At 49.3% G+C, this 15,661-nt stretch overlaps 1 protein-coding gene across 2 annotated transcripts in view; it reads left to right on the top strand.

The window, feature by feature from the left end:
- Positions 1-15,661, top strand: part of TMEM63C (transmembrane protein 63C) — a 56,921-nt gene that overhangs the window by 34,020 nt on the left and 7,240 nt on the right. For both annotated transcript variants that reach the window (XM_049770357.1, XM_049770356.1), the window contains exons 9-20: positions 1,679-1,752; positions 2,413-2,493; positions 2,577-2,700; positions 4,264-4,397; positions 6,034-6,156; positions 6,483-6,636; positions 8,146-8,252; positions 9,937-10,023; positions 10,751-10,816; positions 13,662-13,824; positions 14,067-14,172; positions 14,398-14,565. In XM_049770357.1, the coding sequence (XP_049626314.1) occupies positions 1,679-1,752; positions 2,413-2,493; positions 2,577-2,700; positions 4,264-4,397; positions 6,034-6,156; positions 6,483-6,636; positions 8,146-8,252; positions 9,937-10,023; positions 10,751-10,816; positions 13,662-13,824; positions 14,067-14,172; positions 14,398-14,565 (1,387 nt within the window). The remainder of the gene's footprint in view (positions 1-1,678; positions 1,753-2,412; positions 2,494-2,576; positions 2,701-4,263; positions 4,398-6,033; positions 6,157-6,482; positions 6,637-8,145; positions 8,253-9,936; positions 10,024-10,750; positions 10,817-13,661; positions 13,825-14,066; positions 14,173-14,397; positions 14,566-15,661) is intronic.

A 15,661-nucleotide genomic window follows, 5' to 3' on the forward strand; every position in this document is an offset into this window, starting at 1 on the left:
CCAGTGGTAGATTTCCCAGGGTGTCCGTAATAATTCTGCCCAAAGATACACCTGGGAGTCCCGGGGGTGTTCAGACACCTCCAGGGCCACACCTAGCCATGCTCAGAGGACCATGCAGTGCTGGGAATCAAACCAGGGTTGGCCTTGTCACAGTTAGCACCTTAACCTCTGTACTATCTCCAGCCTGCTGCTTACTAGCCTGGGGATTGATCTTAGGGAAGGTCATGTGAGGGGTAGGCACAGGGTCACCCATTAGGCTTGTTAGAGGGTGCAGCGGAGTCTGCCTGGAGCAGGGGCTGCTTCCTGGTCTGTGGATGAGGCTGAGCCAGTCAGGCTCTCTTCTTGCTCTTCAGGGGGAACTGAACAGAAGTCAGGAGAACCCCCAAGCCAAATTGGGGTTCCAAATATCAACACGAAGCTGGAGAGATAGTACAGTGGGTAGGGCACTTGCCTTGAGTGCAACCTATCTGGGTTTAAGCCCCGATGCCCCAGATAGTTCTTTGTGTACTGTATCATTCAAAAGTAATTCCTGAATACAGAGCTAGGAGTAATCCCTGAGCATGCCAGGTATAGCCCAAAAAACCAGATGTGCAAGACTTTGGGGGCTTAGGATGAGAGTTAGGGATGCCATGGGGGTGGAGGCCGGTGTTGCTTCCTGTTTTGGGCAGCCTGGAGGAAGAGAAAGGTTTGGGGGTAAGGACCCCTGAAGATGAACATCCTAGTACCTCCTGCTCCAGTCTCAGCTTTTTTTTTTTCTTCTCTTTTCTTATTTTTTGTGTTTGTTTTGGAGTCACACCCGGCAGCACTCAGGGGTTACTCCTGTCCCTGTGCTCAGAAATTGTTCCTAGCAGTCATGGGGGACCATATGGGATGCCAGGATTTAAACCACCATCCAGCCTGGATTGGCTGCTTGCAGGGCAAATGCCCTACCACTGTGCTATCTTTCTGGCTCCTCCAGTCTCAGCCTTTCAGAGGTTTAGGGGAAGGAACTCACTCTTACCTGGCCATCATCTGAGAAGAGACTTGGGCACCCTTCACCAGTCTCACCAAGCCTTTTACGTTCTCTTTGCTGTCCTCTCTACCAATCTCAGGCTGCACTCAAAGTACAAAACCAGAATATACCCATTTCCAGAGTTAAAGAGGATTTGGAGGGGTTTTCTCACCTCCACCCAGCACTGTTCCCACTCTGCTTCAGGGGCCTCCTGGTGATGTGGGGCTACCTATGGGTTTTGGGGGGAACAGGGTCAACAGCAGGAGAACAGGGCTGCCCTCACAGACTGGGCTGCCCTCGACAGACAACCTTAGCCCTCTACCACACTTTCTCTTTTTCCTCTCTTTACCAAGTGCTAGGGCAAATTGGGGCTGAGTGGGAAGAAGATACAGAAAATAGTGAATGAGGGGCCAGAGTAATAGCACAGTGGGTAGGGCATTTGCCTTGCACATGGTCTACCCAAATTTGATCCCTGACATCCCCTATGGTCCCTGCTGACAAAAGTAACTCCTGAGTGTAGAGCCCTGAATATTGCCAAGTATGGCCCTCAAACAAATCAAACAAAACAACCCCCCCCCCCAAAGTCAATGCATATAAGCCAAATGCTTCAATGTACCCCTCCTGCTGGCCTTAGGGACTCCACCCAGGCATCTAGAACATTCTCTGTCCTGTCCCCTTCCTACCTAGACAACCAGGACGTTAATGATCACCTACGTCCCCAAGACTATCCAGGACCCCGACATCATCACCAGGCATTTCCAGTGAGTGACCCCCTATGGCCATGATGCCCAGCTGTTGGCTGCCCTCCACTCAGGTTGGGGGCACCTCTCAGATGAGAGAACCTGGCTTCAGCTCCAGGGTCAGGGCTTGGGTGGAAAGGTGTGTCTAGATTGTTCTTTTCCCCTCATCCTGGAACACAGCAATGTCCTGGACACAGCTTCTACAACTGCTCATCTGTTTTTATAGTTCTTTTTTACAATTTGGGGGGCATATTTAGTAGTGTTCTGTATTTAGAGGTCACTCCTGATACTGCTCAGAGAACCTACGATGTCAGGGGTCAAACCTGAGCCTTCTCAATGCACATCCCATGTTCTGCACACTGAACTAACTCCCAGCTCCTAGAATAGTGGGACTCGAGGCCTCCTCTGACCCAGGCTCTTAGGCCTGGGAAACTAAGGATTGGGGCACTCTGTGTGTCCAATCCTGGCTCGAGTGGGTGTATATGGGAAGTGGCAGACCTCAGATGACCAAACCAAAGTTTGACTTTTGAAGCAAGGATTAATTCTTCATCTGGGAACTGGGAACTAGCCACTGAGTGACCAAACCCTGGGAGCTGAGCTGAAGGACACTATACAGGAATTGGGGTAGGGGCATCTGCCAGGCCCTCCTGGTGAGCTAAGCATTCTTGTCTGTAATAACAGTGAGGCCTATCCAGGCTGCGTCGTGACCAAAGTCCACTTCTGCTACGACGTCAGGAACCTGATCGATTTGGATGATCAGAGGTGAGCTGCGTGGGGTTGGGGGTGGAGTTGGGGAGGCCTCTGGACTGGCACCGTCACATCCTGACTTGGCGCCTGCCCCACAGGCGCCACGCGATGCGGGGCCGGCTCTACTACACCGCCAAGGCCAAGAAAAAAGGGAAGCAGATGATCAAGATTCACCCCTGCTCCCGCCTTTTTTTCTGCAAGTGCTGTGTTTGCTTCAAAGAGGTAAAGCACCTTCAGAGAGGGGAAATGGGACATAGGTGATGGGAAATGTGCACTGGTGAAGGGTGTTGTCTGTTGCATCATTAAAACTTAATTTCTTTCTTTCTTCCTTTCTTTCTTTCTTTCTTTCTTTCTTTCTTTCTTTCTTTCTTTCTTTCTTTCTTTCTTTCTTTCTTTCTTTCTTTCTTTCTTTCTTTCTTTCTTTCTTTCTTTCTTTCTTTCTCTCTCTCTCTCTCTCTTCCTTCCTTCCTTCCTTCCTTCCTTCCTTTCTTTTCTTTTTTTTTTTTTTGGAGTTTTGGGTCACACCCAGCAGTGATCAGGGGCTACTCCTAGCTCTACACTCAGAAATCGCCCCTGGCAGGCTCGGGGGACCATATGGGATGCCGGGATTCCAACCACCGTCCTTTTGCATGGAAGGCAATTACCTCCATGCTATCTCGCTGGCCCCAATTATGAATGAATTTGTACCTGTTTAAAAAAATTATAACTATTATGAACAGCCTTATATCCATGATGTTTAAGTAAAGCAATTAATACAACAACAACAAAAACAATGATGTAGAGCTGCACGGTGGGTGGTGCAAACAGCAGAGGCTAGGCAGTGCATACTTCAGAAAATGGGTGTATGTAGCAAAGGGTGGGCGGAGCATGCAGCAGAGGGTGGGTGGCTCTGTCTCCAGGTCTGCACAATATATATGTCAATACCCTCCAGCCCAGGTCTCATTCAGGTGCACTTCAGGGCTGCAGCCCCAATTCCTCCCTCCCTTTTCACCTTGCCCCAGCTCTAGTGCAGACATAGATATGCTCAAACCTTTGGGGGCCAAACAGGAAACTACAAGCTGCTGTCAGCTGCCAGGGATCACCTTCTTGTCAACCCCCCAAGGGTAACTAAAGAAGACCCCCAGGAGTGTACATCTGTCCCATGCAGCTTGGGTCCTCAGCTTACTTTAGGCAAGGGTTAGCCACCTTGAATGAAAATGCTGCCATGTTGGGGCCGGAGCGATGGGGCATTTGCCTTGCACATGGCTGACCTGAGATAGACCCGAATTTGATTCCTTGCATCTCATATGGAACCCCAAGCCTGCCAGAGTGATTTCTGAGCACAGAGCCAGGAGTAATCCCTGAGCACCACAGCGTGTGCCTTTGTCCCCCCACCAAAAAAGAAAAGAAAATGCTGCCATGTGGGGCTGGAGAGAGTACAGCACATAGGGTGGTCTCCTGGCAAGGCAAACTTGAGTTTGATCCTGCAGTACCACATAAGGTTCTGACATAAGCACTGTCAGAAATGACCCCTGAGGCAGAGCCAGAAGTTAGTCCTGAAACCCCAAAACTGAAATGAAAAAATACAACGCACTGCCAGAACATTCTGTCATTCCTCAGGCATCACCCACCAGTCCAAAGACCCCCTCTTTAATGTGGGTGTCTCTCTCTCTTGATCTCAAAGTACAAGTTCTGGCAAGCTTGGCCTCCTCCTTTCCCAGAGCCCATCAGCATCCCAAGCTATCAGGGCTTTGGGAGGGTTTTTTCCTGAGCTTCCCCACCTCTGAAGGCCACTTCTCATGCCAGGTAGACGCAGAGCAGTATTACAGTGAGCTGGAGGAGCAGCTGACAGATGAGTTCAATGCTGAGTTCAGCCGCGTCCGGCTGAGACGACTGGATCTGATGTTTGTCACCTTCCAGAATGTCAAGATGGCACGGCGGTGAGTGCCCAGGCCCTGGCTTGGACCTGTGCTTCTCGGAATCCTTTGGCTCCCCCTCATGGGGAGTAGGGGGAGAGAGCCTCGTTGGCCCAAACTTGCCCACAGGCCACTACCATCTCACTTCCTAGAGCAGTGGTCCTCAAACTATGGCCCGAGGGCCACATATTGTATTTGTATCTGTTTTGTTTCTTCATTGCAAAATAAGATATATGCAGTGTGCATAAGAATTCGTTCATACATTTTGTTTTTACTATAGTCAGACCCTCCAATGGTCTGAGGGACAGTGAACTGGCCCCCTGTTTAAAAAGTTTGAGGACCCCTGTCCTAGAGCATGACCACATCTGTTTCTGCCCAGGAGCCAGGCTCAGCTGTGCCCAACCTGCACATCCTTACTTCAACGCAGAGCTGGACCATTGCCTCTGAGCTCATGACTTTTCTTCTGGGCTTTGACTTTGGCTTTTTCCTTTCTCTGTACTGTGTCTCTTTTTCCCACCACCCATGACAGGATGAGAGCTGGCCTCACCGTTCCCCTTGCTGCAGCCTCCCTGACCTCTCTCTCAGCCTCTACATTTTTCTACTCTGACAGTCAGTGGTTTAAAATTTATTCTGGGTGTTCTGAATGGATCCTTGGGACTGGATTAAAGAGACTCAAGCCCCAGAATTGTCTCTTGAGGATTATGAAGGCCCTTCTTTCCTGGGCCACAATACTTAGTCCTTAACCACCTAACCAGCTAAAGCTGGGCTCCAAATTTTGATCTGCCGAGGACATTTATCTGGCTCTTCAGGACTTTCTGTCCTGCTTAGCAGCTGACTCTTTCAGAGCCATAGTGTGCATGTGTAAACTGTGTGCCTCATTCTTTGATTCCCCTCCTCTCTGTCTCTTTACTTCTCCCAGTCTTGGGCAGGGATCCTCAAACTATAGCCCACGGGCCACTATTGTTCATAGTTTTTTTCTTAAACTATAGTCCAGCCCTCCAATGGTTTTAGGGACAGTGAACTGGCCCCTGTTTAAACATTTTGAGGACTCTTGTTTTAAAGGGATGATAGAACAGTCCAGAATTTTGTTGTTCACCCACCCATAGCATTGTACAAATGCATTCTTCTTTTCAGTTTCTAAACTGTTAATGCCAGTTCTCTTTCCCCCATCCATCTCCCCTTGTGTTAAAGACACAGTTTGAGTCTGTGTGTTCCAAGAAACACCCAGGGAAGTGGTTTCTGAGCATGGTGGCTTGCAGACAGCAGGTTTCATGTGACAGGTCTGGGGCTGCCCCCCCCCCCTCTGATTGGGACTTCAACCACCTCGGACTCAGTCCTTGGGAGCTGCTGAGGTTAACATTAGTGACACCCCCTACCTGCCCTCAACCTCCAAGGAAGGGCGTGTCTTACCAAGAATCTTGTGTATCATCTACCCCAGGCCCCACCTTTTGGGCACCATCTCAGCTTCCTTCCTGTAGCAACAAGGTCTTTGGAGCTGCCTGCCTCTCAGATCCTGGGGGACAGATTCTCCATTCCCTGAAAGTGAATGAGTCCCCCTGAAATGATCAACCATAGTGACCCCAGTACCTTGACATGTGAGACCCTCCCAAACATGTTGCCCTCTCCCCCAGACCTCTGTCCCTTCCCCTTGTCTCTGCAGTGTTCGAGACGATTACAAGTGGGTGGCCTGCCGCAAATACCCACAGCAGTCCTCCATGACCAACAGCATTAAATCCAACAAGTGGAGGGTCAACTTCGCGTCCCATCCCAAGGACATTATCTGGTAAGCCCGTCTGCATCACTCAGACTGGGGATGACCACAAGAAGGGGACAGAACATGCAGCTCCCTCTTTCAGGTTCATCTGAAATCCAGCCCTGGTCTAGGGGTGAGAGACGCCAAGCCCCTTGAGAAAAGTCCATCAGTCTGGCCCACTGGTGGCATCTGTGACTTATGATGTGTCAAGGTGTCTGGCTTAGAAGTGCCTTTCTCAGCATGTAGCCCTGTGAGATCTGTGCCATTTAGTGCCAGGCCAGCATGTGGGGCTTTGTGGGGCTCTCTCTGGGGCTGACACCCTGGTGAGCATGTCTCCTTTCTCCAACCCTCCCTAGGAAGCACCTGGCCACTCCCCGCTTTGAGTGGTGGGCCCGGTTTATCACCATCAACACCTTCCTCTTCCTGCTTTTCTTCTTCCTCACTACGCCCTCCATCATCATGAATACCATTGACAAGTACAATGTCACCCGCCCCATCGAGAAGCTGAAGGTGATGCCTTTACTTGGGCCAGGCATGGGGGGTCCTGGAGGGTAAAGGAGGCCCAGGGGCAAGGGGAGAGGGTTTGGGAATGTGGCACCAGGGCCTCTGAGCTACCCTTATGGGAGTGGCAGCCAGCCCCAGCATATGGGGTCTTCTTTGTTCTAAACAGGGGGCAGAGTGCTACCATAGAGGGTACAGCTCAATCTCAACAGGATATTTGTAGAGACTAGGTGATTTGGATGGTCATGGGCCACAAAGACTTGTTTGTGTTTCTTAATTTTGTGTGTGTGACTGAGTGAGTGAGTGAGTGAGTGAGTGAGTGAGTGAGTGAGTGAGCGAGCAAGCGAGAGTGGTGCTATAGATTGATCCTAGGGCCTCCCATGTGCTCTGCCTCTGAACCAACCTTCTCTATGTCAGGCCATGCTTGGCCAATGAGAGGCATAATGAGAGGGTGACAAGTTTGGCTGTTCCCACACCTCTAAAGCTTTGGCCTGCGTAAGAGTGAGCCTTTTGGTAGAAGTGGGACCCTTCAGCAGTCCACAGAGCTCTACACCAGTCATCATGGATGCCTGATAGAGGTGTAGGGGAACTGAACTGAATCCTTCTAAAATTCTGCAGCCTCAGGGATTGCATTAGCTCTTTATTTCCCTATTCCAGCAACACACACACTAATATATACACACACCTGCTTACAATAACACAACACTACTCCTGTGTACTTCCATGCACTCACCACCTAGAGGCAGATGGAGACACATACAAACACATTCTTATGTGGTTATACCCACAAATACACATATCACAAATAGACCTCAGGTATATGCACAGACACATACATGCATATCTGCATACACTATATCTACAAGCATACTTAGCAGGCATATACACCCACACTTGATACACACACATGTACAAACACACATACGCACACACCTGCTGGCTTCTATACCCTTTGTCTAATTTCTTTGAGTACCAATGTTTTCTCTCATCCTCCCCGTCTCTGCATTTGTTATCCAAGGTGACAAGAAAGGCTCTGACCTCTCATGGAGGTCACTCTGAGACAAGAGAGGGCTGGAGCAACAGCACAGTGGCAAGGGGCACTTGCCAAGCACACTGCTGACCTGGGTTTGATTTCCAGCATCTTATATGGTTTCCTGACTCTGCCAGAAATAATTTCTGAGTGCAGAGCCAAGAGTAACCATCACTAGGTATGGCTCAAAACAAAACAAAATGAAACAAACAAAAGAGTGGCAGCAGTGAACACTGGCTTGAGGAGGATGCCATCAGTACAAAGCTGGGCTGACCAGATAGGGCTTATGCCCTTTGGGATATCCCTTGACCTTGGAGTGCCTACCTCTGCCTGCTGGCCCTCAGTCAGCCAGCCTCATGTCTGGGAAGATGGGGAGACATGCCAGGCAGGTCCACTGGGCAGCATCCAGGAGAGCCGACAGGTGGCCTGGAAGGGATAGGGCTGCCTCGGCACTGACATCTCTGCCCGTCTCTGCTTCACCCTTACAGAGCCCAGTGCTGACCCAGTTCTTCCCCTCCGTCCTGCTCTGGGCCTTCACAGTGATCTTGCCCATGTTGGTCTACTACTCCGCCTTCCTCGAGGCCCACTGGACCAAGTGAGTAGACTGTGGCCCTGGTGGCTTCTCGCAGCCACAGCCCCAGTGTGGTGATAGCACCCTTATCTGGCCTAAGAAATGAAGTGGACATGGGTTGGCTTTGACTCTCTGAACCAACCCCAAGACTAATGGGTATTTTCCCTTCATCACAGGGCACTGGAGGTGTCAACTCTGGCTATAAAGATGCTGACATGAAGCATCTATGCCCCATGGGGAGCTGAAGATAGTGCTCAAACCTGCCTCAGGGGAGCTTCAGGCTCCCCACTTCTTCAGCCCTGCATTGAGGGGATGGAGCTAGAGGCAGTGAAGGGCCTTGCAAGCAGTCCTAGGGAGGGCACCTGAGGGACAAGAGTGAAGCATTTGGGGGCCAGAGCAATAGCACAGCGGATAGGGCATTTGCCTTGTACACGACTAATCCAGGTTGGATCCCTGGCATCCCATATGGTTCCCCCGAGCCTGCCAGGAGTGATTTCTGAGTGGAGAGCTAGGAGTCACCTCTGAGCACAACTGGGTGTGGCCCAAAAACAAACAAACAAACAAAAAAAACCCAGAAAAAAGCGTGAGGCACTCGTTTGGAAATCTCAGGAGGGCCACTGTGTTCACAGCAGGGGATCCATGAACTCCAGGTGGCTGGGTATGCTGGAGTCCTGAAGCCCACACAAGAACCACATCTGCTGCCACTGGCACTTTCTTCCGGTATACCTTCTCCATCTTCCATGATGGAGACTCATTAGATGAAAGTACTTAATGCTTCCCCTAAAGAACCTAAAGACTGAGGCGGGGAATCATAAGATCTTTCCTGGAATGATATCATCCCATATGCCCCTCCCCAGAGCATTTCCAGGAGTAATTCCTGAATGCAGAGCCAAGAATAACCCCAGAGCACCTCTGGGTGTGCCCTCTCCCAGAAAAGATCTTTCCTGCATCCAGCTTTCCTGATAGGCAGTAAATCAAGAGGTTGCTTGTAACAAATCCTTGGTGGTTTTATCTCTGCTCAAGAATGACACTTTGTGCCAATGGTAGAAACTCAGCAAAGATTTTGTGTCTCACTGTCTCAATGACGCAGAGCTATTAAGTCAGAGAGCTAGGACAGCGGTTAAGTCACTTGCCGTGCACTCAGCTTCCCTGAGTTTGAATCCCAGCACCACATATGGTCTCCTGAGCACCATCTGGAGTGATCCTTGAGCACAGAGCCAGGACTAAGTCTGAACACCAATTGTGTCCTTAAAACCAATCCAGCCAGGGGTCGGAGAGATAGCATAGAGGTACAGCATTTGCCTTACATGCAGAAGGACGGTGGTTTGAATCCCGGCATCCCATATGGTCCCCCGAACCTGCCAGGAGTGATTTCTGAGTGTAGAGCCAGGAGGAACCCCTGAGCGCTGCTGGGTGTGACCCAAAAACCAAAAACCAGCCAACCAACCAAACAAACAAACAGAAAAGCCAATCCAGCCAACCCACAGAGCTGTTTTCCCACCTTGCCCTTCCTGTGCCCAGGGAAGACATGACTAGTTTCTCAGGCCCTTTTTCACAGCTGCTCAACTGCAGTTTTTTGGACACAGCAATAAGCATGAACAATTAAACCAGAGTTCCAGGTTGATGTCTGACTCTCTCCTCATTCACAGTGAGGTCTTGGATTTTGACCCTGCCTCTCATTAGTGACTGTGTCTCTGTTGCCTTCTAGCTCGAGTCAGAATCTGTTTGTGATGCACAAGTGCTACATCTTCCTGGTGTTCATGGCCCTCATTCTGCCCTCCATGGGACTGACCAGGTACTCCTCCTCTCAGCCAGGCTCTCCTAGAGTTGGAAGCTCCTCTTCCAGACATGACAGATCTTCCTGCAAAGCTCCACATCCTTTTCTCACATGGCAGTCTGTCAGTCATGCACCTCACCTGAGCCAAGTACCACACAGACTCTTAGGTGGCAGCTGTGGAAGCCATGAGCTCTGCCCTCAGAGACCTTGTCCTCTAGCTGGAGAGACCCACCAGGCATACTGGATGCCCCTTAGTCCTGGTAGAATAAGAACAGGCATTGATCAGAGGGAATGGGGGAGAAAAGCGAGCACTGGGGGGGGGGGGCAATCGATAGTCCAGTGGAAAGCATTTGCCCTGCATGTAGCCCTCCCAGGTTTGATCCCCAGCATCCCATATGGTCCCCTGTGAATTTCCAGGAGTGATCATTGAGTGCAGAGCCAGGAGTAACCCCTGACAATTGCTGGGCATGGCCCAGAAACCAAATTAAAAAAAAAAAAAGAGCAATCCCTGGGGAAGAAATGGCTGGCAATGGTTGACAACGGTTTGCTGGCTGGGCAGTAAGTGTTAGAGGCAAAGCGGCCCAGAATTCCAAAGGAAAAGGGCAATGGAGCCTAGTGAGCCTAGTGGAGCCTAGCATCTTTGGGCATGGAGGAGAAGCGGGAAGGTCACTTTCTGAGAGAAAGTGGACCCTAGACCTTAGCACCTCAATTTGTTAACTGGAGAGCCTATCTCGATTGCTTCTAGTTTGAACATCTTTCTACACTGGCTCTTTGACGTCTACTATTTGGGACAGACATCCATCAAGTTCCAGTGAGTACTGGGGTACAGGTGTCACATGGGCACATGGGGGTCCCCAGGTCTACGCTAGCAGGTGCCACTGCATGGGTCCCCTTCCCTTACTCAGCTTCACCTTTTCTTGAATGCCTCCTCTCTGAAGATTGTTGACATGATTATAAATTCTTAGGAACTTGTCTCCTGACATCTCCTCGGTAATCTTCATCCAGTTTACCCCAGTGGGTAAACTTGCCATAACTAACAATATACAATAGCTAGTTAGAGATGGAAATGGACATTGATACAACCTACAGATTTTATTCACATTTTGGGGACTCATCTGGCAGTGCTCAAGACTTGATTTTGTGCTCAGGGATTACAACTGGTGGTGCTCAGGGAACCGTTTGTGGTTCAAGGATCAAACTGGGTCAGCCGCATACAAGGCAAGCACCTTACATCTTCTACAATCTCTCTAGTCTCCTTCAGATTTAACCAGTTTTTCATAGTTCCAAATAATTGACAAAAACACCCAGATTTCAGGGCCGGAGCAATAGCACAGCAGATAGGGCATTTGCTTTGCATGTGGTTAACCCAAGTTCAACCTCTGGCATCCTGTATGGTCCCCCAAGCCTGACAGGAGTGATTTCTGAGTGAAGAGTCAGGAGTAAACCCTGACTACTGTCGGGTAAGGCACCCCAAAAAACAAAGAAACAAAAAATACCCACCAATACCTAGATTTCAATAAAATCTATTTTACAAAAATACTTTTAAAAATTGAATTTGTAGAAATTTCTATTAATACATTTAAAAACCACAAATGCATTTTAAATAGAGGAGAGGCAATGTTCCTTTGTATTACTTTAAGGCTCTTCATGTCAATCTGAGACACAGCTAGAAAAATTAAACTGGGGAAGGGTTGATCTTAGACAGCATCCAGTGATATATGCAGGTATTTTTAGGGTTAAACCTGTTGAAAATCCTATTTTTCAAAAATAAAATGTTGTGAATGAGACAAGTAAGTTTTCATAACTTGCTCTCTGGAACAAACACTAGAATTCTTCAAGATTTCAGCACCTTAGACTATAGTTGTAACTATATTATGTAAGTTGTATTTCTCTCCCCAAATGAAGTGCATATAATTTTTTTTGGCTAGATCAATATCTTCAGTACAATTCTTATATGGGGAAAAAAGAGTATGAGTTCATCTTTGATATTATCAAGAATGAAGAGAACTGGAGAGATAGTACAGTGGGTAGGACACTTATATTGCACATGGCTGATCCAGTTTTGATTCCTGGCACAGAATATGGTTGCCTGATCCCTGCCAGGACCAATCCCTGAACAGAGAGCCAGGAGTAAAACCTGAGCATAGCTAGGGATGACTCAATCTCCCCTGTTCCCCCCCCCAAATGAAAGCAAAAAAGAAAGAACAGGTGTAGCTTAGTAACTTGGAATATTTGTCATGCAAACATGCAGTCAGGGAGGCCTAGAAGTTGATCCCCAACACCACCCCAATGACCAACTTCAACCACAAGTGTCTCTGTTATTTGGGGTCCAGGGGGTCACCACAAAGAGTTTGCATCTTTAGCTAGGTGTGTATGCATAGCACAACTAAAGTGTGAGTATTGTAACCAGGTGTGTGTCCTTGACCCCCTCCCCCCAATCCTCATAGAAAAGCTCATAGAAGGAAGTTAGAGGGTGGGAAGAAGAATTTTAGGAGGAATTCTGAAATACAAAAAAGAATTGTTACATTCTGAGGAGGTGACAGGGGTCTCAAACTCAATTTACCTGGGGGCCGCAGGAGGCAAAGTCAGGGTGATCCTTGAGTGCAAAGTCAGTAGTAAGCCTTGAACATTGGGGGGTGTGACCCAAACAATTAAAACAAAATAAAACAAAAAAAGATTCCTTTAGGGCAGGGCCACAAAATGTTGTACGAAGGGCCATTTGCGGCCCATGGGCCTCGAGTTTGAGACCCTGGTAGAAGAAGGGCCTAGAGCAGGGGTCTTCAAACTACGGCCTGAGGGCCACATTCGGCCCGCAGAGGAGTCTGATCTGGCCCGCCAGCAGTGAGAGCTGTTTGGTTGCCAAGATACCTGCCAGCATATACACTCAGTGTATATCCAAATATCAGGAACCAGGCACTCAAAATGGTAACCATCTTTGGTAGCACTTATGCCTGTGAACAGACTTTTTCAAGAATGAAACATCTGAAATCTCCAACCAGATCAAGATTAACTGATGCCCACTTGTATCACTTGTTACGGCTGGCAGTGACAAATATGGAACTGGACATTGACCATCTCTTTAGCCAAAAGCAGGCCCACAGTTCCCATTAAAATACTGGTGCATGATCTGTTTATTTATAAAGTTTTCATTTTATTTATATAAGGTATGTGCAGTGTGAGTAGGAATTAGTAGCTTAGATAGTCTGGCCCTCCAGCTCTCTAAGGAACCGTAATCCGGCCCCCACTTTAAAAAGTTTGAAGACCCCTGGCCTAGAGAGTGACAGAGATGACAGTTCAGTGTAACCACAGGTCCTCAGATAGCTGAATGACTGGCCTGCGCCATCACCACCATGTCTGCAGAGGGACCGTTTTAGTCCTGTGTGATCTAGTGGCATTTGTGGCATCTGCTCTCCTCGGGAAGTGGCACTAAGCCCCAAGGGCTATTGCCTGAGCTCAAGCGGTTCCCCTGGCAGCCCCAAGGTCCAGCTGGATTGTTGTGAGAGGTTGGCAGAAATAAAGGAGTCATTTTCACACATCTCCTTACACATGCCCATGGATACCAACATCGTCCTCCATCTACCTTGCCTCTTTTCTTCTCCCTCTGCCTCCCCTGGCCTCTTCAATTTCTGTCTCCCCTACTGCTGCCCCATGCCCAGGTGTGTGTTTCTGCCAGACAACGGCGCCTTCTTTGTCAACTATGTCATCACATCCGCCTTGATGGGCACAGCCACGGAGCTACTGCGGATCGGCTCACTCTTCTATTACTGCTTCCGCCTCATCTTCTCCACGTCAGAGCCAGAGCGAGTTCATATCAGGAAGGTGAGAAGGGCCCACAGCCCTGCATGCTTCCTGTGAAGGTTCTGTGGGGGAGGACCCTCACCTCCAGCACCTGGGGCTTCCAGGTAGGAGGCCTGGGGCGGCAGTGTGGAGCTCCTGGTGTCCAGGCCTGCATGGCAGGCTGCCTCCATCTCCTTGTCCCAGGAGATGGACAAGGGGCCACAGCGGCAGCCAAGCCAAGATGAGATCGGGCCACTGTAGGGTGACCCCGCCTTCTGCCCCAGGACCAGGCCATGGACTTCCAGTATGGGCGCGAGTACGCGTGGATGCTAAATGTCTTCACGGTGGTAGTCGCGTACAGCGTGACATGCCCGATCATTGTCCCTTTCGGTGAGTCACATGGGAACTCTGGGAACCCCTGGGAGGGAGATCAGGGCAGGAGCCCATTTAGGGGCCAATGCTGATGTTTGCTTGCCAGAATGAATAACTTCAGTCAGATGGCGAGGTGAAGTCTAGGGAGTCTGGGTGGAAGTCCCCCAACCCTAACCTGTCTAGGGACCATGCTGATCCTGAATGTGGAACTTACCCTGAGATACCTCCATGTCTGGGGCCCAGGACTGCTGTACCTGTTTATGAAGCACATCACTGACCGCTACAATATGTACTACTCCTACGTGCCCACCACGCTCAACGAGCAGATTCACAGAGCGGCCATCACCCAAGCCATAGTTGCGCCCATCGTGGGGCTCCTCTGGATGTTCTTCTTCTCCCTCCTGCGGTTAGGTAGGTCTGGACTGGCCTGGTCACTCCTCACAGCCCCTCATTTCAACTGTGTGCAAGCAGAAAAAAGCCAGGAGGAGTAGGACTCAGCCAGCACAGCCTGGGACCACCGCTAATGCTTCTGATGTGGCTGAGCTCAGAAATCTTCCTGCTTCTGGTTTACAATGCCAAGGTCCTGAGATGCCGTGTTCCTTTCTTCTCACTTATTTTAGTAGTTATTTTTGTTGTTGTTCTATTTGTTTTGGTTTGGAGGCCACATCTAGTGGTACTCAGAACTTACTCCTGGCTCTGTGCTCAGGAATCTCTCTTGGTGGGACTCTAAGGACCATATGGGGTTCCCAGGATCAAACTGAGGTCAGCTGCATGCAAGACAAGTAAGTATACTACCTGCTGTACTATCTCTGCAGTTCCAAGCTAGTTTTTAATATTTACCTAATACTGTTCCATTCAAAAGTCATCAACATTTGGGACCAGAGTGATAGCACAGCAGTAGGGTGTTTGCCTTTCATGCAGCTGATCCAGGACAGACCTTGGTTTGATCCCCGGCATCCCATATGGTCCCCCAAGCCAGGAGCAATTTCTGAGCGCATAGCTGAGCAAACCAGGTGTGCCCCCCGAAAAAAATGTCATCAACATTTGGAATAATATAAATAAAGCACAATGGGTAGGATGCTTGCCACATGTGCAGCTGGCCTGGTTTGATCACCAAGCAGCCCCATAGGGTCCCCTGATTTCCACCAGGAGTGATTCTTAAGCACAGAGTCAGAAATAAGCCTGAGCATAGCTAGGCATGTGCCCTAAACAAAATAAGAGATCTATTTCACAGCAGGTTTGTGCACAGGTCACAGAAATCAGGAGGCCCACAGTTAGTGGGTCCCTAAGCACATATGTAAAATCCACTCATTTTTTTTTATCAAGGTCACTTTTAAGGGGCCAGAATGATAGCACAGAAGTAGGGCATTTGACTTGCATGCAGCCAACTCAGGATGAACCCAGGTTTGATCCCCGGCATCCTTTATGGTCCCACATGCCTGCCAAAAGAGATTTCTGAGTGCAGGTCCAGGAGTAAGCCCTGAGCCCTACTGGGTGTAGCCCAAAA

The sequence above is a fragment of the Suncus etruscus genome, chromosome 3 (assembly GCF_024139225.1).
Source record: "Suncus etruscus isolate mSunEtr1 chromosome 3, mSunEtr1.pri.cur, whole genome shotgun sequence".
Lineage (NCBI taxonomy): Eukaryota > Metazoa > Chordata > Mammalia > Eulipotyphla > Soricidae > Suncus > Suncus etruscus.